Here is a 23,692-nt window from a genome sequence, read left to right on the forward strand (position 1 = left end):
AACACAAGGGAGAGTAAAATGTAATCGTTTTCATTAAATTGCATGTTTATATTTATATATAACATACAATCATATATGGAAGCTTAACAAAAATCTTATTTGCCTTCATATATTTTTACTAAAACATTTTTTCTTTGTGAATGAACAAGGTGTGCAAAACTACTTTACTTTACCCTAAACTGGGTTTTTTATTTTGACACTGCATGCTGTCGTGTTTATTTCACCTTTACCATTTTTATTATGAAAGTATAGCTTTTATTATGAAACAGGAAGTGCAGTGTTTGTTTGACAGTTATGAGCTTCACATCTTGTGAACCACTGTCAAACTCACCTTTACTGTTCCACGTTTGTAGATTTGTATAATAACTTTATAGAGGTTACTAATGTTTGGAATTGCACAAATGCTTGAACCTGCAATACTTCACATTGCAGGTGAACTGCGCTAAAAACAGGAGCCACCCCCGCATGTGCACACAGATAAGTGTGTCACCGGTTCATTCTGAAGCGCATACAGACCATGTTTATCTGTCTTTAATCGCAGCCTTTGGCAGTTAAATAATCACATATGATCATATCTCCATTTTGATGTTATTTTGATTAATTATACAGCCCTGAAGGATCGTGAAATTAGTCTACTGATGCACTCTATGAAACTTAATGGCCAAATAAAAGTCTCCTTTAAATCATCGCAATATTCACGATATTGTTGAATTTTATTTCCTCAGCAAAATCATTGCGATTATATCATGGTTATTCGATGTATCGCTCAGCCCTAAGCTGTAGGAAGATCCATGGAGACCATCAGCAAAGACATAGAGTTCATAGATTCTCTAATTCGCTCTCCCTCCTCTTTAACTGTTCCCCTGCGTCCCCACCTCCACATTGCTGGCTGCGGGCTGACTCAGATGTCAGAGTGTGTTATTTCGGCAGGCTGACTCTCAATAATGTGTCTTTATCTGGGCTCTTTGTGGCGCGGGGGTTTGGTGCTGGGGGCCCCGTTGGGATTGGGATGAGGGAGGAGGCATTGCGTCGCAATAACGAGCTCTCGTTTGGTTAATGCCTCTCCACACCTCTTCAAACCTGCATCAAATACTCACCTCCAACACAGGGACAGATATTTCACTCTGCTGAATATGCAGTTTGGATTAACTTTGTGTGTTTTTGTCCGAAAGTGTGCGGATATACTTTCAGTAAGTGTATATCTGAGTTAAAAGGCACTTATTTGTGCTAGGCAGGTGGTGTGTGTGCATTTGGTGGCTGTTATGAGCTGATTGACAGGGCGTGTTTCCGCTTTAAAAGCTGTTAGGGGAACAGTAGATCTGTTTTCCACCTTCCTCTCCGCCTTCTCATCTCACTATCTCCACCAAACATTACTGACATGAACATGACCTAGAAAAACCTTTACCATCTCACTCTTGTTTCACTCAGATTGTTCCTCTCTGCCTGGCACTCTCGATCTTTCTCTACTTCTCACTACCCGAATCTCATGAAACCTGTCAAGAACATGTCTGGGTCATATTTCACATATTTGGAGTCAAAAGTCCAATTGCGCAAATGTATTTCTCTTGCAGAGGTTTTTGTATGTTGGTTTTAAATACACAGTTCAAACCCCTCTTAAATAATTCGTAAAATTTTTGTGAGTTTAACCCACTAAAGTAAATTTTGAATATTATCATAATTTTACCATGAAATGTTTTGTGCCTTATAATTGCATTACTGTTTACATTTTGCTGAAAAGCCTTTTTAGGCTGTTTAATGCAGGTGTAGATTTAAAGAGCACCTATTATGGTTTTTAAACGTGCCTAATTTTGTTTTAAAGGTCTCATACAATAGATTTACATGCATCCAAGATCAAAAAACACTTTAATTTGCTCATAATTAAAACTGCAGCATTACCTTTTTTTCCCAGTGTCAAAAACGACTCGTTCAATGATCCGTTCTAAAGGATTTATTCTAAACTCCTCCTTTCAGAGAACCTACTCTGCTCTCATTGGTCAGATGTCCCAGTCTGTTGTGATTGGTCTACTGCTTAGTGTAGTGTTTGAGGGCGGGCCAGAGCTGTTCGCGAGCAGCCAGTGAAGACCAGAGGCAGGTTTTTTGTTACCAAATTAGGTAGGTTTGTACATGAAGTAAGTCTGGAATTACTAACGACTCGTTTCAGGTGTTCAGAATAGGTTCTTTCTTTTGGGAGTCAATAACTCCATTTGCCGTGCACTTTGATTTTTGAAACTTTGCAGACTTTTTTACATTCACAAACAGCTATATAACACAATACATGAAAGGTAATATTTGAAAAACCATAATAGGTGCTCTTTAAAGAAAGGCATAATTTTGTTTTGATGATTGTGATGTTGGGGTGATGGGTGTCCTCCCCAATGATCACATGAAACCTACGCCATATCATTGAAAAAATAGATTTTGGAGGTTTGTCGCAATGCAGAAATTGACTTTCAAAAATAAACCTAAACTGAAAAATACACTGCCTAGCCAAAAAAAAAAAAAGTTGCTGTTTGGATTTAAATAAGCAGATACTTAAGAGCCTATGATTTAATCATTATTGCAGTAATTAATAAGATTCAGCTTGCAACAATTCTTTTAACCCTAACTGAAGCAGTGTGTAGCTTCTCATTTCTTAAACAACCATGTCAGAAGATGTACCCCATGGTCTTGGAAAAGATGTTACTGTGTTTCAGAAGGGGCAAATTATTGGCCTGCATCAAGCAAAGAAAGCAACTAAGGAGATTGCTGAAATCACTGGAATCAATGGAAATCACTGGAAGAACTGTCCAATGCATTATTAAAACCTAGAAGGATAGTGGTGAACCGTCAGCTTCGTGGAAGAAATGTAGTCGGAAAGAAATCTTGAATGATCGTGATCGGAGATCACTAAAACGCTTGGTGAAGTCACATTTCCGCATGCACAATGCGACGAGAACTTACAGGATTGGGACTAAACAGCTGTGTGGCCACTTGTTAGAAAGGCTAATCAGAATAAATGACTTCAGTTTGCTAGGGAGCATAAAGATTGGACTGTGGAGCAATGGAAAAAGGTCATGTGGTCTGATGAGTCCAGATTTACCCTGTTCCAAAGTGATGGGCGTGTCAGGGTAAGAAGGGAAGTGAATGAACGTTCCATTTATATAGTGCTTTTCTGACACTACACTCAAAGTGCTTTACACAGTGAACAGGGGACTCTCCTCAACCACCACCAGTGTACAACATCCACCTGGATGAAGCGACAGTAGCCATAGTGCGCCAGTATGCTCACCACAAACCAGCTATTGGTGGAGAGGAGAGCATAGAGTTATAGAGCCAATTAGTGGATGGGGATTATTTGGAGGCCATGATTGAGAAGGGCCAATGGGGGGAATTTAGCCAGGACACCAGGGTTACACCCCTACTCTTTACGAGAAGTGCTCTAGGATTTTTAATGACCACAGAGAGTCAGGACCTCGGTTTAACGTCTCATCTGAAGGATGGTGCCTTTTTTACAGTATAGTGTCCCCATCACTATACTGGGGCATTAGGACCCACACAGAGCGCAGGGTTGATGCATAGTGCACCTGTCATGCATAGTGCCCACTGTACAAGCCTCTGGAGGCAGTGTTATGATCTGGGGTTGCTTCAGTTGGTCAGGTCTAGGCTCAGCAATGTTTTGCGGCAATAAAATGAAGTCAGCTGACTACCTGAATGTACTGAATGACCAGGTTATCCCATCAATGGATTTTTTCTTCCCTGACAGCACAGGCATATTCCAGGATGACAATGCCAAGATTCATCAGGCTCAAATTGTGAAAGAGTGGTTTAGGGAGCATGAGGAATCATTTTCACACATGAATTGGCCACCACAGAGTCCTGATCTTAACCCCATTGAAAGTCTTTGGGATGTGCTGGAGAAGACTTTACGGAGTAGTTCGACTCTCCCGTCATTAATACAAGATCTCAGCCAAAAATGTATGCAACTCTGGACGCAAATAAATGTTGTGACGTTGCATAAGGTTGTCGATGCCACGATGAATGTGCACCATAATCAAAGCTAAAGATGGTCCAATTAAATATTAGTGTATGCAACTTTTTTTTGGGCAAGGCAGTGTATTGTAAAATGTGGGAAAACTTGCCCCGGTCTCCCCTATATTATTTAAATTGTAAAGCATTTCTACATCATGGTAGTGTTGTACTGCCTTTAATGTATGCTAATAAAAAAAACATCCAATATTTTTTTACAATAATAATGACAATGTAAAAAGAAGTACCATTAAGCATAATGGTAATTATATACAGCGTGTGTGTGTGTGTGTGTGTGTGTGTGTGTATATATATATATATATATATATATATATATATATATATATATATATATATATATATATATATATATATAAAGTGCAAGGTTTGGATGCATTACTGCATAAAGAATGGTTCAATGTTTCACCTACGTACTTTCTCTCTTATTTCCCCTCATATTAAACCTCTCTTAATTTAGACTGTGGCCTCTCACCTCACTTATCCTTCACTCCCCTGTTCTATTCTGTCTTTCAGTCATCTCATCTCCATCCCTGTTTTTCCGTCTCTCTCTCTCTCTTTCTCTCTCTCTCTCTCATTCTCTATTGCTCTTCCTCTATTATCTGAGTCCATTTTAGCTCATTAATTCTTAATGTTGCCCTCATGAAAATGTCCATTAAAGGCAGTAAAAAAAGAAAGTAAAAAACACAGGGATTCACTTGAAAATAGGACTAGTTTTTTGTAATTATTTAACCATGCTTACAAGATGCTGACAGAACCTCAGCCATATTAGTGGACTTGTGGTCTCTCTGGGTGTGTCTCAGTCCACTCCCTAGTTCAGTAGTCAGTGCACTGACCAGGGAGTCAGCCATTTCAAGGGCTGTCACATTGTCAAAATCATTCCCGTGCATTGTAGTGTTTGCTCTCAAGAAATTCCCACCTGCTCACTGCCAGGGTTGGGAGGGTTCATTTTGAAATGTGTTCCACTAAAGATTACAGAATACATGCTGTGAAATGTCATTTGTAACGTATTCCGTTAGATTACTCAAGGTCAGTAACGTATTCTAAATACTTTGGATTACTTCTTCAGCACTGGTAGATTTTTTCACTTGTTTTGACTATAAAAATTCTACCAGTACAGTAAGACAAAATATACATGTTAAAAATACATTCTCTGAAAAACCTAAATATCTTATGCAGTGTTGTTTCTAAAACAAGATAAATCAAACTGATCTTGTTTTAAGGATTTTTAGATATTTTTACAGGAAAACAATACAAAAACTGTTATCAAGAATACGAGTTTTGCCCTAATTTCAAAGAAATTATGATCCAACGTGAATTTTCTTGATAAAAAAAATATGATCGTGCCTGGTAACATGTGCATGTAAAATGGCTAGAAATAGCATTTTAGCTTAGCGGAAAGCTGACAATTTACACAAGGTTTATTTCTATTTCTTGTGCTCCAAACTTACTTCAAACTTACTTCTCTGTCTGCTTGTATGAATGTAAAACATCATAAGAAAGTGTTTCACCACTGTTCAAATGCACTTTGGATCGCATCATTTATATGTATAAATGTTTTCCATCTGAAAGGACTAAATATTAAATGAAACAAATGACAATAAAATGCAAAGTAATCTCTTCAGTAATCAAAATACTTTTTGAATGTAACTGTATTCTAAATACCAATGATATAAATTGTAACTGTAGCTGGACCACCTGAGGGTGGAGTCTCCACTCTCCGAGGGTAACCTGACATGACAGCGTGTCCACTGCGGTGTTGAGGTCACCCAGGATGTAAGTGGCTCGTAGCAACTTGAGGCACTGCTGACTCCAGAGGAGGAGACGTGACATGCAATGGGAGCATAGACCGCCTTGACGGTTGATGTACGCTACCGTCGCTGTGTTGTCCGTCCGGACCAACACATGCTTGCCCTGGATCAACGGCCGAAACCTCCGCAGGGTGAGCAGAACTGCCAACAACTCTAGGCAGTTGATGTGCCAACGCAGCCACGGGCCAGTCCAGGAGCCGGCGGCTGTGTGCCCATTGCATACGGTGCCACAGCCCATCTTGGAGGCGTCTGTTGTAACCATGACGCGCCTGGAGACCTGCTCTAGGGGAACCCCTGCCTGTAGAAATGCAAGGTCGGTCCAAGGACTGAAGAGGCAGGACAAGCCACCCCCTGCGGGGTTACAAGCCCACTCTACCAGGAGTGTGGCAGCCTCCTGGGCCCTGGCCAGTGGCGCCTCTTTGGCAGACATCTGCAGAGCAGCGGGCTGGGCAGCACCCAACACCTTTGCGAGCTTCTACAATCACCGGGTTGAGCCAGTCTTGTCCCGTGTATTGGCAGGCATGAGCAGGTAAGTTCCGGGACAGCTGGCCAGGTGTACCACTTGCGCATAGCGCCTTTCCCCTCCCTTGAGGCGAAGACGTGCGCTCTTGACTCCCAGTCGTGTTCACAGACTGTGATCCCTGGATGAATTTCCTCCTTAGCCCTCTGGCAGTTGAGTTTGCGGAGAAACTCGCTGTCGGCCCAGTACGTGCGCTAATGAGACCCTGTACTAAGGTAGGTGCTCCACATGTGCTGGTTCCCCCAAGGCGATCCCATGTGATATCTTCTGCAAAATCATTTCCCTGTCAGTAAACTGCATCTTCCTTGGGCAGAGGCCCCTCTGCCCCCGGTCGCCATGCTCTGTAGAAACTCATCCCCCTTTGGATATGACCTACTATGGGACCTCTCCACATGACATACTTCCGACAAGACTCGGTAAGACCATCTGACATATTCTACTCAAAATACCCCCCCCCCCCACCTCCTTCTTGGGCAGGGTGTGGTCTCCGCGGTGTCTTCCCCTTGGGAGGGACATCCCCCGACATAGACACTTATGGCTCCTAGTCGGTTAACAAATTCCACTCTTTTTGGGGAGAAAAGAGAGGAAAAGAAGCCTCGGCTGGGCTAGCCTGTCCCTATTGTTGGGCAGTCGACTTGTTCCTGTAGGACCGTTCAACGCTCATAAGATCGTTGGGGGAGGTTACGTGACGGCCTGGTACGCTGGCTACGAGGCACACAGCAGTCTGCCCATCACACACTGCCAGTTTACGTAACACAGTTCAGATAGTTGTACCGTTTTTTATAGGGACCCCTAGTGTCACTACATCGACACAACGTCGAGTGAATGACAGATAGCGAATGTCATGGTTAATTTCGTAACCTCCGTTCCCTGATGGAGGGAATGAGACGTTGTGTCCCACTTGCCACAACGCTGAACAACCCGCTGAAATGGCCGGGACCTGGTCTCAGCTCCTCAGCACAAAACCTGAATGAGTGTTTGCATACCAGCTCCTTTATACCCATATGTCCAGGGGAGTGGCATGTAAATTCCACTCGTCAATTCTCATTGGCCTTTTTTTTAAAAAGCAGAGGTGTTTGGGGCTCCCAAGAGTGACCCCTAGTGTCACTACATTGACACAACGTCTCATTCCCTCCATCAGGGAATGGAGGTTACAAAAGTAACCATGACGTTTTTCAAGTTGTCCAAGGGTGAGTGCAAGTGTAAATGTATGAAGATGAAGCCTTGTTTTTTTTTGGTTTTTTTTTTTTACAAAGATTTTGTAATCATCTTTCATGCCTTATGTGCATGAAAGGGAAGCAATCTTGCAAACATTTATGCAGAGAATTAAACATTAAAAAGAAGATTAAAAAGACTTTTTTATGTTGTGCTATATTGAAATGAGGTACTAATATTTATATTGTAAACATTTTGTGCCTTTTTTATGTTTAATTAACCTCCTGAGACCCAAACGTGATTGCTGTGTGCATTTTCCATTTCCCTTTTTGATTTGTAACTAGTAGCCTCTAATAAACATTCACAAAAAAAAAGTTCTAGAACAAATAGTTTTCCTAAAAATGTATGGCAACATATGTGGACAGCGGGACTAAGTTGTAAAATTTTAAATAATACCAAGCTATAGAAAGTCTTTTTTTTATTATTATTATTTTTCCAGAAGTGTTAGTTATTCAAGTTTTTGAGATGTTACAGACATTTTATCAGAAATTAGCATTAATAATTCAGATTCAAAGTAATAGCCAGCAGCATCCAATCACTGCCAACCATGTTAAAATTAAATTATACATTATAAATTCTGAATCTATGTACTGATTACCATTGTCCCATGTCTGCCAAACATGTTGAGTGGTCCAAACATCATCTGGTTCATAAACCTGAACTTTTGGTTGGATTTTAGGAGTGAATGAACATAGCTGCATAGAGAGCTATAGGATGTTCCTTTGCTCCCTATTTAGTGAGTGGCTTAACCTCCAGTGTGCTGTCTGTCTGCATTGGTCTCAGAACAGTTCTAAATGCACCTTATTTTCATCCTATCTCCATAAAAAGCCTCTGAAAGCAGCGTTTTTCAGCTTTTAAATGAGCCTATTTATTTTCAATGTGAAAATGCATAGTAAATATAGGATTTCTAATGAAAGCCTTGTGCTATTGTACACATTAGTGTACATTGTGTTTAGCATAGGGCTGGGCGATATGTGCAAAATATTTTTGTGATAATTGCCTTAAAAAATATCATGATATCCAATTACATCATCAACCTCCCTGCCGAGGGTCGGTTAAGTTTTTTTTATTTATTGATTTTGCTCTAAAAATTTAATTCATTTATTGAAACACGAAAAACATAAACAAAAGACATTTCTAAATTCAAATTGCACTTTAAACTAAACGAATAAAGCAACAAAATTTTATCAAAAAATCTTATTTAACCACCTCCCCAAATCCAAACATTTACCATCTCCAATGGCTCCATTTGCCATCATGCAAGCATCCGTCAACACAGATGGAAAATTACTAATAGCCTACAGATTAAGAACTAAAGACAATTATAAATGTTAAGACAATAATAATCAAAATAAATAAGCCTAATAAATTCCCTTGTGTTCCCAAAATAATGCTGCCAAATGTGTATTCTTATGGAATTTGTGTTTGTATTGCGTTTTGGTAATACAGTTAATGCTGCCTAAAGAAAATAAATAAAACTCAATTTTAGATTCAAGGTGAACGTGTCTTGCATTACTTTATGATTTAATCACATTCATCTTTGTTTATTTAATACAAAGATTTATATTACTGAACCTGCAGAGTTGTGTTCACAATGCATGACAACCATGTGGAAATAAAGCGTATTAAACTCACAGCACCTCCCAAGATGATCGGAGATAATTTGCAGCATTCTTATAGATGACAGTATTCTTGCAAACAGTTTTCAGACAAATGGAAAAGAGAAAAAAAGAGTGAAAACTCTTTACATACGCTCGTTCCACAAGACAGGCTCGTGCTGCACACCTCTGAACAAACAGCGAATCAGACACAAGCATTGAGGGCTTTTCTTTTGTCTGTTCTTAAAAATATAATAAGTATATAATAAGTGTGTTTCTTCAAGCGCATGTCTTTGTGACTAACAGCATATCTTGTCATGTGTCACCCCGAGACAGGTCGCCCACCTGTTGCAGGTAGATGAGCAAAATTACCAGCGCGTGAAATACATTTGGAGCCTCGTCACATTTGGTGGGTGGTAGGTGCTAGTTTTCACACACTGTTTAATATATTTGGCGACTTCCCAGATCCATGATTTTGCCATTTCCCGATATTGTCGATCATCATCTGTTCGCAGTCGGCATCGGGATCTTTGTAAGACATCGTCGATATCCGATTACATCGTCATATTGCCCAGCCCTAGTTTAGCAGTGTGGCATTTGTGATAAATCGCTAAAATTTTTAAAATTGCATCGGATGAAACTAGAGGCTCTAATCTTTTGACACAAACAGGATTCAGTGTAAAAACTTAATTAGGTTTCTTACCATATGTAGTTTTGTTGCCATTTCTCCCAAAGACAAACTCTGCTGTAATCTGCACGTTATTTTGTCACGACTCGTACTTCGAAAATTTTACCCTTTACTGACAGCCTAGAGTCTCCTGAACTGAGATCAGTCGGTTTAAATGGATTTAAATTATACATTGCATATAGCAAAGCCAAAATACAACGTCCACACATGTGTACACGGGGTCGCACGAGGTTAATATCTGAATAGCATTTTGTGTGTACGTTAACTGTTTTGCTTAATAAAAAATATTGCAGGACATTGTTGACAAAGATGGAGTGTTATACAGCTATATTTTTGATAAATGCCAACAACATTTTAATGCATGACCTCATAATGATGTCGCAGGTAATTTATTCATCAGTGTCCCACTGTATAGGGCACTGAATTTGTGTTCACAATGTACTGATTCACATCATGGGGAACTAGGGAGTGGAATGAGACACAACTGCTCTATTTTTTTTTCTTTTTTTTTTTTCTGATTCTCTCTGCAGGGTGCAGCAGGCCTGGACAGCTCGGTTAACTAGGAGTTATGTCTTGTTTCATTAGTTGTATCTGAATTTATTACTCCAGCAGTGAATTTATGACCTTGTTAAAGTAATAGTTTGGTATTTTGTTGTGATCGTAGAAGAGTCTGAATTATGTCAATGTTACTGTTCAGTTCTTCTGTGCACTGCAGGGGTGGCAGTTTGTGCACTGTCTGGTCCAGGGCCGGTCAACCCATTAGGCGACAAAGGCGAGCGCCTAGGGCAGCATCGCTTGGGGGTGCCGATCTACTGAGCCAAGAAGTATGTGTTCAATCTGTGTCAAACAAAATGCGCCCTGTGTGTTCCGATGATGTGTTGTGGCGCCCCCCACGGAACAAATGAACCGTGTACTAAATTCCTTACTACCATACTACTCTTACTGCTTCTGTTATACCAGTGTTTGGCAAAAAAACAGTGAGAGTAGTATGGATAGTATGACATTGTGAACACGGCCTTAAACTCAACAGGGCTCGTGAATCGAATTGATGCCTGATGCGTGAATTAATCAGTCTTTTTCAATGAAACAAATCCTGCAGCTGCATTCAGTCGTTTGCCAGTGATGAAGATCATGTGCGGGTGCAGTCTGTGAATGATTGTCTACTGCAGGTAAAGATACTTTCTAAATAAAAGTGTATCAAAACACTTACATTACATGAAAGCACTTAAAAGTACCAAAACCAAAGCAATACCATGTTTTTTGGACATGTTCTTTGGAGTAGCCTTCTATATAATACAGTGATAAAGGTCTACTGTATATAATAAAAATACCAAGGTTTTACCATATTGTACCATCACTTTACCATGATATTGCCACAGCAGGGTTTTAGAAAGGTAACTTTGATCAACTTCATCTTGTGCTGTGTAATGTGAAAAGGTGACAATATGTTTTTAGTCCATTCATTAATGCTACACAATAGATATAGGCTACTAAAGAAAATGTTGAAATGATGCTCCTAAAATCACCAGAAATGAATGCTTTGGTGCTGTTTTTGCAAAATGAATGAAAAAAATAAATTATTTTAAACCCCCCTACAACATCATAGTACAATAGATTGTGTACTTGAAGGGCCCCAGACTCCCCAGTAATGATGAAAGCCTATAAATGTGCCTGCTGTGAAACATACTGTACAATGTGCATAGATATTTAGTGCAGTGTGCCTTTTTTTAAAAACCTTTGACCACTTGACTTGGTTTACAAGCACTTTACATTAAAGTTATTCCTACATATAGTGATACCCATTTATGATGCCTAAGAAGCCATAACATGCACTTGCATATTTCTTCCCAACATTGTTATAATTAATGTTTTGCTAGTTTTGGTTTATACACATTAGGATGTATAATGTGTTAATTTGTACTTTTTTGTGTAAAAAGTAATACATAGCTCTCTAATGAGGGGGGAGGAGTTACTGGAGGGTCTCGCCTAGGGTGCCAAATGGGGTAGGACCAGCACTGGTCTGATCATTTTTGCACTGAGCCGTTGGAGGGTCAGTCATTAAAGCAGGAAAGCCAAGTTTGTGTGTGTGTGTGTGCGTGCGTGCGTGCGTGCGTGCTTGTGGAAAGGATGTCAGACAGGATTAGCTGTTAATACCTGTCAATTGCTCACTGAAGATGACATTTAAGATTACAGCTGTAGGATTTTAGCCCAGTTACCATAGGGACTGGTCCTGTTGTCACTTACTGTGTGTGTCAGGGAGTTACATGGGCAGCTGCCTTCATGCGTCTTCACGGGCAGTGTTAGTCAGCTGCATTTAAGTCATGCCAGAATGATATGCATAGCTTGTAAATACGATTTATGAGACGTACAGATTTTCTGAGACCAGACTTTCTGAGATGGGGGCATCAATTAGAGAATCATAGCAGAAGCAAATTTGTTTTGGTCTTAAAGAACTTTTAAAGTGGTCATATCATGCATTATTAATAATATAATAATAAAAAGGATTGTTTCCCTTACATGCACATTATGGATGAGAGATAATTACAAATAAAATCCCTTTTAAAGACAAAAATAAAGCTTTACCTTCTTATATTACACAAGTTTTAAAGTGGTCATATTCATTATTTGTATCATTATTATTTTTTTTTTTTCATAGGTCCACTTTAAATGTAGGTAAAGTTGGTTGTTGTTTTTTATGGCCATTTCCCACCCTCTCTCTCTCTCTGACCCCCAGAATAAAACAGTTCATTTTGTTTTGTTTTATTTTATTGATTATATTTTATTAATAATTTATTATTATTATTATTATTATATTTTATTATTTAAATTACTTTTAATTATTTCATTATTTTATTTATTTATTTATTTTTGCAGCTGTGACTTTTAGAAACTACCCATTCGACTGTGAAATGAGCGACAGCACTTGATCTGCAAAGATACAGGCTGTGTGTTTGCTGTTGGATCCATAGTTTTTAACTGCCTCATCTGTCTGACGTCAGAAAGTTGCGGAAGTTCAGAATAAATTATTTCAGTCATTGCACAGTTTATTTTCAATAAATGCTCTTTTTGGACCGGGAAGGAAGTTTTGAGTTCTTAAAGTCACATTATGTTTTTGTAGTACCTCATGCTCTTTTTTCCCAAAAGTTCAATGGAAATTTGGGTTACACTTTATTTTACAGTGTCCTTGTTACAGTGTAATTACACAAGTTATTACTGATTATTACTAATTAACAACATGTACTTACTATAGGTTCAGGGTTAGGGTAAGTGTTTGGTTTAGGGCTAGTTGCTTGTAATTATGCGTAACTGACTTATTACTATAGTCAATACATGTAATATGTGTAACAAGGACACTGTAAAATAAAGTGTTACCATAATTTGATTGATCATGATATGACCACTATAATTTTTTAATTCTGACAGTAAAATTTAGTTTGTATGAATTGTGTGTACTGTTAATAAAGAACTGCCATAAAGATTGCCAGAAAATACTTATTTTTCCTACTCAATACTTCAAGTACTTACTTAGTAATACTACTGTATATTTCCTGTCATTCTTTTTGGCAGCACGAGCATGATCAAATGAAAGATAAAAAAAAGAATCGTATCTAATGCACATTCTACTGTATGCTCTTCATTTTGTTTTATGAACAAAATGCTAAAAAGCCTCCCGTCTTTGTCAAGAACTGAAAAAGAGAAAAAGAATTATGAAATTGCCCAACATGTCCATGTTATTCCAACTAAAATCACTTGAACACTTGACATCGTAATTTTGACTTCCAAACTCATAAATAGGACTTCTCAGGAAGACTTCCCAGGCAGCAACAGCCATTCAGTGACATCATAACAGAAAGAGAGGCTGTGACCAATCAGGCGAAGGGCTCACTTAAGCCATCCATCCAATATGTGCACAGCTCAGTGAAGCAGTGGAACACCTGCTCCTCATAGAAATATATAAACACACTTAGTTGGGGTAACACATCTGCGTAGCGGCAGATGAAAAAGACTTGTTTAACCACAATCCACTTGAGTCCACACATGAAAGGACTTTATATGTTACAGATCACAGCATCAGAACAAAACGCTTGAACACAATTGAACTCTAGTGCAAAGTGCATCCCATTCCCACAGTCGACGATGTTGTTTTATGTCCAATCATTTCTACTAGTGAAAAAAATTATGCTGGCTACTAATAACTGAGGTATCAGCCTCGAGAAAAGTGTTTAAATGCCAACTCTTCAGTCTTAGGATGCTTACGCATTGGAAAAAGCTCTAAATTCAGTTTTGAGGGTGTGGAAAGACATGGATCAGTTTGAAATCTAGCAGGAATACAGCAAATTGGATTTCTGAACACAAAGCTGGATCCACCCAACTAAAATTCTCAGTAAGTTTACATGCGCAGTTATAATTGAGTTACAGCAGGTTTTTGTGTAGTTTAGCTACAGTCTTCATCTGTCCATCCAAGTATCATGACAAAATGCGTAATCGAAAATTTGAAGGCCGTCTATAAATATACATCTGCATCTCGGAGCATCCATGAGCACAACGCGGAGACCAACTGTGGTCCAGTTGACATGGATACTGTTGAAGTCAGAAGTTTACATACACTTAGGTTGAAGTCATTTAAAACTCATTTTTTTAACCACTCCACAAATTTAATTTTAGCAAACTATAGTTTTGGCAAGTCATTTTGGACATCTACTTTGTGCATGACACAAGTAATTTTTCCAACAATTGTTTACAGACAGATTGTTTCAATTTTAATTGACTATATCACAATTCCAGTGGGTCAGAAATTTACATACACTAAGTTAACTGTGCCTTTAAACAGCTTGGGAAATTCCAGAAAATGATGTCAAGCCTTTAGACAATTAGCCAATTAGCTTCTGATAGGAGGTGTTCTGAATTGGAGGTGTACATGTGGATGTATTTTAAGGTCTACCTTCAAACTCAGTGCCTCTTTGCTTGACATCATGGGAAAATCAAAAGAAATCAGCCATAACCTCAGAAAAATATTGACGACCTCCACATGTCTGGTTCATCCTTGGGAGCAATTTCCAATTGCCTGAAGGTACCACGTTCATCTGTACAAATAATAGTACGTAAGTATAAACACCATGGGACCACGCAGCCATCATACTGCTCAGGAAGGAGATGCATTCTGTCTCCTAGAGATGAACGTAGTTTGGCGTGAAGTGCAAATCAATCCCAGAACAACAGCAAAGGACCTTGTGAAGATGCTGGAGGAAACCGGTAGATGAGTATCTATATCCACAGTAAAACAAGTCCTATATTGACATAACCTGAAAGGCTGCTCAGCAAGGAAGAAGCCACTGCTCCAAACAGCCATAAAAAAGCCAGACTACAGTTTGCAAGTGCACATGGGGACATAGATCTTACTTTCTGGAGAAATGTCCTCTGGTCTGTTGAAACAAAAATTGAACTGATTGGCCATAATGACCATTGTTATGTTTGGAGGAAAAAGGGTGAGGCTTGCAAGCCGAAGAACACCATCCCAACTGTGAAGCATGGGGGTGGCAGCATCATGTTGCACTTCACAAAATAGATGGCATCATGAGGAAGGAAAATTATGTGGATATATTGAAGCAACATCTCAAGACATCAGCCAGAAAGTTAATGCTTGGTCGCAAATGGGTCTTCCAAATTGACAATGACCCGAAGCATACCTCCAAAGTTGTGGCAAAATGGCTTAAGGACAACAAAGTCAAGGTATTTGAGTGGCCATCACAAAGCTCTGACCTCAATCCGATAGAAAATTTGTAGGCAGAATTGAAAAAGTATGTGCGAGCAAGGAACCTACCAACCTGACTTAGTTACACCAGTTCTGTCTGGAGGAATGGGTTAAAATTCCAGCAGCTTATTGTGAGAAGCTTGTGGAAGGCTACCCAAACCATTTGACCCAAGTTAAACAATTTAAAGGCAATACCAAATACTAACAGAATTTATGTACACTTCTGACCCACTGGAAATGTGATGAAAGAAATAAAAGCTGAAATAAATAATTCTCTCTACTTTTATTCTGACATTTCACATTCTTAAAATAAAAAAGTGATCCTAACTGACCTAAGACTGGGAATGTTTTCTACGAATAAATGTCTGAAATTGTTTAATGAGTTTAAATGTATTCGGCTAAGGTGTATTTAAACTTCTGACTTCAATTGTACATGCCGGACGAAGCCAAGCTACAGTCACATTATATCTGTTAGTCCGACTTCGCAAAAAACTTTAGATTTCAATCGGACTAATGCATTTATATTACATTTTAAAATGACAAATTGTTTTAGTCTGACAGAAATCTAATTTTTGAAGTGCATGTAAATGTACTAATTGTTCAAAGATGCCTACGTCAGAGTGTGCTGCAGCAAATGTTTGGTCGCATGATACAGCATCACTTTTGTAAACCCTTGTGTCTGTGTGTGTGGGCAGGATTAAGTGGTTTACTTAGGTTACAAACTGGTAATTACAAGGGTATTATGCTATAAATGTGGTTTATGAGGACATTTCTAGTGTCCCCATGATTCAAATCACTTAAAAATCATACTAAACGATGTTTTATTGAAAATGTAAAAATGCAGAATGTTTTTTGTGAGGGTTAGGTTTAGGGGTAGAGTTAGGGTTAGGGTTAGGGGATAGAATCTATAGTTCGTACAGTGTAAAAATCATTATGTCTATGGAGAGTCCTCATAATGATAGCTGCACCAACATGTGTGTGTGTGTGTGTGTGTGTGTGTGTTTCATCTATGTCCTTGTTAAGCATCATTCTGATTCTGTTGGTATTTCCATCCAGGATGGGTTGATTGAACCCCATCCATCACCTTGCGTTTAAACTCAGAATGAGTTCAGAGTGTCAAACCCGTTGATATGAGCCGTAATGATTATGCTACGCACAGATTCTCTGACGAATACAAGTTTAACTTTATTTAATTCTATAAAGACTTGAAATATAATCCTCATGTTCAAGGTGCAGTGAGCTTTCCTGAGCTGTCCTTGGAAAATCCTGCCCTGGCATTGTATTGTTAGAGATAACTCTCCAGTGAAAGGCTTCTTCTGTATGTAGGAATGTATTCCCATATAATCACACACACACACAAGTGTATGTGGGTGTCTCATATTGCGTGCTGCCTCCTTTAGGTCTGCCCTGGCACAGCTGCAGGGTAATGAGGTCATGAAGGCCTTCTTGCCAGCAGGAACTTGAGCTTACTCAAGAAAATTACTCTGGGTTTGTGGAGCCCAAACAGATTGTGCTAATTCCTAGTGGGCTGAAAAGGTTGACTTGGCTGCTGGCCTTATTTGTTGGGGGTTAAAACTATCTTTTCGAGCTGTTGTTGCTCCCTACACTGGTCATCATGGGTCAATCCCCTTTCCTCAGACTGGGCTCTCCTTTTGTGGGGGGGGATTTTTGGAAGGGGGAATGAGTAAGTGGGTCGTTGCGGAATGTTCCAGACGAAAGCAGTTCGTCTTTTCAGACAATTTTTCCATTTTTGGTTGTTCCTCCATCACCGCAGATCATCTCAATTACTGCACTCGTCCACTGGTCTCCCTTGCCGTCTCTCTCCAGCTTTGTCTGTGATTTTAGACTGCTCAGGAGAACATGTAGACTGTAAAGTCTGAACTCCAATGTGTGTCATATCAGTTTTTCATCTTCTTTTTAAGCTCAAGGCCTCTTGTCTTCCACAACCATCATCAAGACGTTGAAAACTTCATTTTCTCTCCACCCACTCGCCCTCTAAACACATTTTAACCTTCCTCTCACCCTGTTCCCCCTCCTTTCTCATAAGTTCTTCATTTTCTCTTTTTTCTTTCTCCTTCTCCTGATCAAGTTTAGCTTTAACACCTTTCTCTCTGAATATCCCTGCACCCCTACAGGGAGAAAAGAGAGAGAGAGAGGTGGTGAGGAACACAATGAAAGCCATTAGGTGATGAATAATTTTTTTCTACACCTCCAGTGTGTTGACTAATGACTGCCGTGAGCTGTAAAAAAGGTCATGTTTTTTTATTCAGTCCTTGAATGTGTGTTTTCGTGTATTTGTGTGTGAGTTTAACAGGTGATGCTGTTATATGCAGCATATTCTCTTAAGATTATTCCATATTTAAGTCAGTTTTGTGTGGATAATATTTGGCAATATGGGTAGGAAGCTCTTTGGATGAAATCCAAGTTTATTTTGGCAGTTGTGTATTTGAAGATAAAGAATTCATCTATATTTTAATGTTTTTGACCCTTATGAGAGGTGAATTATGAAGTTTTGAAAATCATGAATTTATAAAGAGTGTTCTGTGTTAAGATCTTTTGACATTATCTGTGGCATGCTGTCGATTACCACAAAAAATAATGACTCCATTTCTCAATTTGTAAAAGAAAGTAAATCGTGTTTACAGTAATGTACTAACAATGGAAGTCTAATGTCTCTCCAAACTCATAGGACTTTTTTTCTTCCACATAAGGTGAATTTTAAAAAGTCTTCACAGGGCTTATTTGCCATATAATGACAGAAAATAGTGGCTCCTGTGGTTTATTCTAAGTCTTCTGAAGCAATATGATTACATTCTGTGATTAACAGAACAACATTTTTGTCATTATTCACTCTCAAATCAAATCATTAATAAAGCGCTGAAATCAAATGTGGCGACTATGTTGATAACATCAAACCTCATTGGTTCTTGTGACATTACGTCATGACGTTTGGTTACAAGATGCAATGAGAACCAATGAGGTTTGACGTTATCCATGTAGCGGCCATATTTTATTTCAGTGCTTAATTTTGAGACAGAATAATTACTTAAATTCTGTCCTGTTAATCACAAGAAGTGATTGTATCATTTCAGAAGACTTGGAATATAGTGCATGAGTCGTATCGACTACACTGTTTCAAAAGTATAGCCACTTAAATAATTTACCAAACTTGTCGGTGCAAAGTTGTATCCATTTTGTCAACTCCTGTCATGACCATGTAAAGCCAGTACACCAGGTAAGTTTCACATGATATGTGCAAGGATACCAGAAAGGTATTGGTAAAAATGGTAAAAAAAGTTTTACAAACTGAGGGATGAAAAAAAAACAATTATTTGTTGATCGGAAACATGTCCTGATATAATTTGACTTGCAATGAACACAGAACATTCCTTTAAATTTGGTTTGACAAAAAGTAAGCACTAGAGGGTCCTCAGAAATGATAAATCTGAGAAAAAACATCACATTATGCTTTGAACCTGAACTTTTCATTAGCTAAAAAGCAAATTTGAGGCTCACCTCAGCCTTAATTCTCTGGGTCCTACCCCGAGATCAAGCCGCATGTTAAAGAAAACTGTTACCCTCTGGCAGAATAGCTGTTGAATGTTTACTGGCACCCCTAGTCGACAAAACTTGGCATGAGCCCCTCAGCCGTCTGTGATAGTGTTTTCCAAAGAACATAATAATCATGAGATGCTTTGAATGGGAAAAGTCTTTGTATTCGAGCACCACAGTTTCCGAGCACTGCAGATTAGCTACGCCATGTAATTCTGAGGTTCAATAAAATATTGAATGGATCGAATACAGAGTATTTCTGCAATGTAGAATTCAATATCAGCCTTATGAGTGTGTTTTATTTTTGGAAAGGAAAATAAGTTTGAAGAAGAAGCTCTTTGTACCACAGGGAGGGAACTTAAACAGTGTTTGAATGCAGTATTCAGGAGCGGGGTGGTGAGTTATTCAGAGTTACATGGGTAAAGTACAGAGTTTTTCATAGAGGCGCCTCAGCTATGAAATATTTAGTAATGCGAAGGCTGGAGGATGCGTTGACTGTGTGATTCAGAGACTGTGTGTGTGTGTGTGTGTGTGTGTGTGGGCGGATTTGGGTGGTTTACGAGGACATTTTTTAGGTTACAAACTGGTAATTACACGGGTATTATGCTATAAATGTGGTTTATGAGGATATTTCTAGTGTCCTCATAATTCTAATCACTTAAAAAACATACTAAACAATATTTTTTTTGAAAATGTAAAAATGCAGAAAGTTTTTTGTGAGGGTTAGGTTTAGGGGTAGGGTTAGGGTTAGAGGATAGAATCTATAGTTCGTACAATATAAAAATCATTATGTCTATGGAGAGTCCTCATAATGATAGCCGCACCAACGTGTGTGTGTGTGTGTGTGTGTGTGTGTGTGTGTGTGTGTGTGTGTGTGTGTGTGTGTGTGTGTGTGTGTGTGTGTGTTGAGGGATGATTGTATACATTGTTACAAGGCATCATAGTTGTGGTCGAGTCTCTGTTATTCTTGAAAGACAATTTCCTATATACAAAGCAGCACAGAGACAACCAAGTACTAAATAGGCAAGAAACAATGCTGTACAACCCCACCAAGCATCTTTAACTGTTATGTGTTTTTGTGTTATGTGTTTTTTATTTTATTACATTTTAACAAGCATGGTTTCCATGGTCATGGAATAAAATAAAATAAAATACAAATCAATAAATAAACAAATAGGGCCTATATAAGTATGGTCAGTTCAGACAAATAAAATAGGCCTGTACAGTGGGGAAATAAGTATTGAATGTGTCAACATTTTTTTCAGTAAATATATTTTTAATGAGGCTATTCACATGAAATTTTCACCAGACATCAGTATTAACTCAAGAAATCTGCAAATGTAAAGAATTCACAACATTAAAGTCCATAAATAAAGTTATGTGTAATAAAGTGGAATGACACAGGAAAAAATGATTGAACACGCTAACTGAAATTTATTTAATACTTAGTGGAGAAGCCCTTGTTTGTAATGACAGCTTCAAGACGCTTCCTGTATGAAGAAATTAATCAGCCGCAGTATTCAGGTGTGATTTTGGCCCATTCTTCTAAACATATTGTCTTTAAATCTTGAAGATTCCGGGTTACCCTCTTGTGAACCTTGATCTTTAGCTCTTTCTACAAATGTTCAATTGGATTCAAATCAGGCGATTGACTGGGCCATTCTAACACCTTGATTTTTTTTTTCCTCTGAAAACAATTGAGAGTTTCCTTTGCTGTATGCTTTGGATCGGTGTCCTGCTGGAAGGTCCATCCACATCTCATCTTCATCATCCTGGTGGATGGCAGCAGATTCTTCTCAAGAATCTCCCGGTAAAGGGCTCCATTCATCGTTCCTTCAATTATATGAAGTCTGCCAGTACCATGCGATGAAAAACAGCCCCACACCATGATGCTTCCACCTCCAAACTTCACTGTTGGTATAGTGTTTTTAGGGTGATGTGCAATGCCATTTCTTCTCCAAACTCGTCTGACCAGACTACACAGACTACATGAGCTTCAACATGCCTTTTCTTTAGTAATGGAGTCTTGTGGGGTGAGCGTGCATAGAGGCCAAGGCGGTGGAGTGCATTGCCTATTGTTTTCTCTGTGACGATGGTACCTGCTGCCTCCAAGTGTTTCTGGAGCTCTTTCCGAGTGGTCCTTGGCTCTTGGGCTACTCTTCTGACTATTCTTCTGACTCCCTGTTCAGAAATCTTGCGAGGAGCTCCTGTGCGTGGCCGGTTGATGACGGAGTGATGTTGCTTCCACTTGCAGATAATGGCCCCAATGGTGCTTACTGGAAGATTCAGAAGTTTTGAAATACGTCTGTATCCGATTCCATCAATATGTTTCGCAACAATAAGGTTGCGAAGGTCTTGGGAGAGCTCTTTGCTTTTACCCATCATGAGATGTTTTTGTGTGACACCTTGGTAACGAAAAGCCTTTTTATAGACCATCAATTTACTAACCCAGCTGATATTAATTTGCACAGTTAGGAGGTATAATTACTTTCTAACTACTTACGGATTTCAGCTGGTTCCTAGCCTTACCTTGCCTTGGAGAACTGCTTTTTCTTAGCGTGTTTAATACTTTTTTCCTGTGTCATTCCACTTTATTACACATAACTTTATTTATGGATTTTAATGTTGTGAATTATTTACATTTGCTGATTTCTTGAGTTAATACTGATGTCTGGTGAAAATTTCATGCAAATAGCCTCATTAAAAATATATTTACTGAAATTTTTTTTGACACATTCAATACTTATTTCCCCCACTATATATCTAATTGCCTAAAAAATAAGAGCCCCTAAAACCCTAAAAATAATGTGACCATCTTAGCTTGTCAAGAAGCTTTTATAAATCGCTTTTCGATTTCAACACTTTTGAGGTGTGAAACTACCACTTTTACCACGTCTTCTGCCATTCATCAATTTCATCAATGATTCTCAACTTTGATTTTCATCTCTTTTTGTAAATATTTATAAGCACCATTGCAGTTTGACCATAATTGTATAAACAGTAGGTGTGATCTAAATGAAAAGCTGCTGGTGCAAACATTAAGATCAAAAAAATATTCTATGATGGATAGTACATTTATTGGTTGTAACACACTTAATGATTTTATTATAAGAACAGTTCGGAAATTATTACATGTTGGCTAGTCCCTTAAATTATTCAAGTGGCCACACAGTGAGTGCTCTCAAGCGATGGAGCATCAGTATGTTTTATTACTTAAAGTCACAGGGTACCAATCAAGAGCTTCTGCATCATTACAAACCCTCTGAAATAAAATTAAGTTGCCTCTACTAAAAGGAAATCGTCATATAAAATGTTTTCTGGTATTTTTCCCTTTTCCCTAAAGCTACCTCTGATGGTACAAAAGAGGGGATTGACAGCATGAGAGGAGGTGTCTGTGTGACACGAGGGATGAAGCTGGTCCTCAAAGTGGGACAGAGTAAGTACCATCATCATCACCATGTGCATATTTATGAATCAACTTATCCACTGAGGGAGACTTTAAAAAAATATATCAGTGGATAAATATTTCATATTTCACCCCAAAATAAGAATATATATATATATATATATAAAGAGAAACAAATAAAAAATTTTCATGAAATTAATTCCTATTGTTGACCCTTAAGATTTTTTGCATTGTTGTGACTTTATTGTCATGACAATTAAACACATGCAATACTCTAATGAAAATCATCACAATAACTTTTTTATTTAAAATCAGAATAAATTAAATTCAGTACAATAAATAGCTCTAAGATATATGCCTACACTTGTACTTCACAAATGTACTTTATAATTTAAATAATATATCATTATTTTTTCATATAAAGAGAATGAGGTTTTTCACATTACAGTAAGACATTGAGAGTTAGGGGTTTAAATGTTCTTAATTGTCATGAAAATAATGTTTTTAAAAGTCAAAAATAGTGTGAAAACAATGTCAGTGCAACAAATCTAAAGCATAATTTCACATAATTTTACTTTTTCTTTCTTTTGATTTTGAGGTGAAATATGACCTGAACATTCCTTAACACTTTTTGTGAGATTCACTTTTATACATTATTCTGTCTTGTGTTTCTTATAGAGGTGATTGAATTTCATGTGTTGAATCACTTTCTTTGCTCCCATAGCTGCATATGGCCTTCCCCCAAAGCCCAAACCTGATTCTGGCCGGCCTAACACCAGAACCCCAGGTAACAACCACAAATAAAGCAGGACACTTAATCAATCAGATACCTAAATTTCCTTTTATGAATATGAATTTTTCACAATCTAGTGAATAAAATTGCAGAGACATATCTAAACAAGTTCTTTGAAATTCATTCTTCTAATTTCTTCAAGGCTTAGACTGTACTGGCTTTGTTGATCTCCAAAAGATAAACATGCTGTGAACCAACAGTGTTGAAGCCAGACATGAGGCATTTTTTAAGTCTGCTGCCTGAAATCAAAGCTGGCTGTGCATTAAAACTCTCTGCATACTGTCAGGATGTTTGCAATAGGTTTGGTGATGATAAAGCTCATAAGGAAGTCCTG

The 23,692-nt window shown here is 38.4% G+C and overlaps 1 protein-coding gene across 2 annotated transcripts in view; it reads left to right on the forward strand.

The window, feature by feature from the left end:
- The window catches only part of LOC127433186 (ephrin-B3-like), a 77,938-nt gene that overhangs the window by 49,955 nt on the left and 4,291 nt on the right, over nt 1–23,692 (forward strand). For both annotated transcript variants that reach the window (XM_051684905.1, XM_051684906.1), the window contains 2 exons: nt 22,503–22,595; nt 23,290–23,352. In XM_051684905.1, coding sequence (XP_051540865.1) covers nt 22,503–22,595; nt 23,290–23,352 — 156 coding nt within the window. The remainder of the gene's footprint in view (nt 1–22,502; nt 22,596–23,289; nt 23,353–23,692) is intronic.

This window comes from Myxocyprinus asiaticus, chromosome 43 (assembly GCF_019703515.2).
Source record: "Myxocyprinus asiaticus isolate MX2 ecotype Aquarium Trade chromosome 43, UBuf_Myxa_2, whole genome shotgun sequence".
NCBI classification, from domain to species: domain Eukaryota; kingdom Metazoa; phylum Chordata; class Actinopteri; order Cypriniformes; family Catostomidae; genus Myxocyprinus; species Myxocyprinus asiaticus.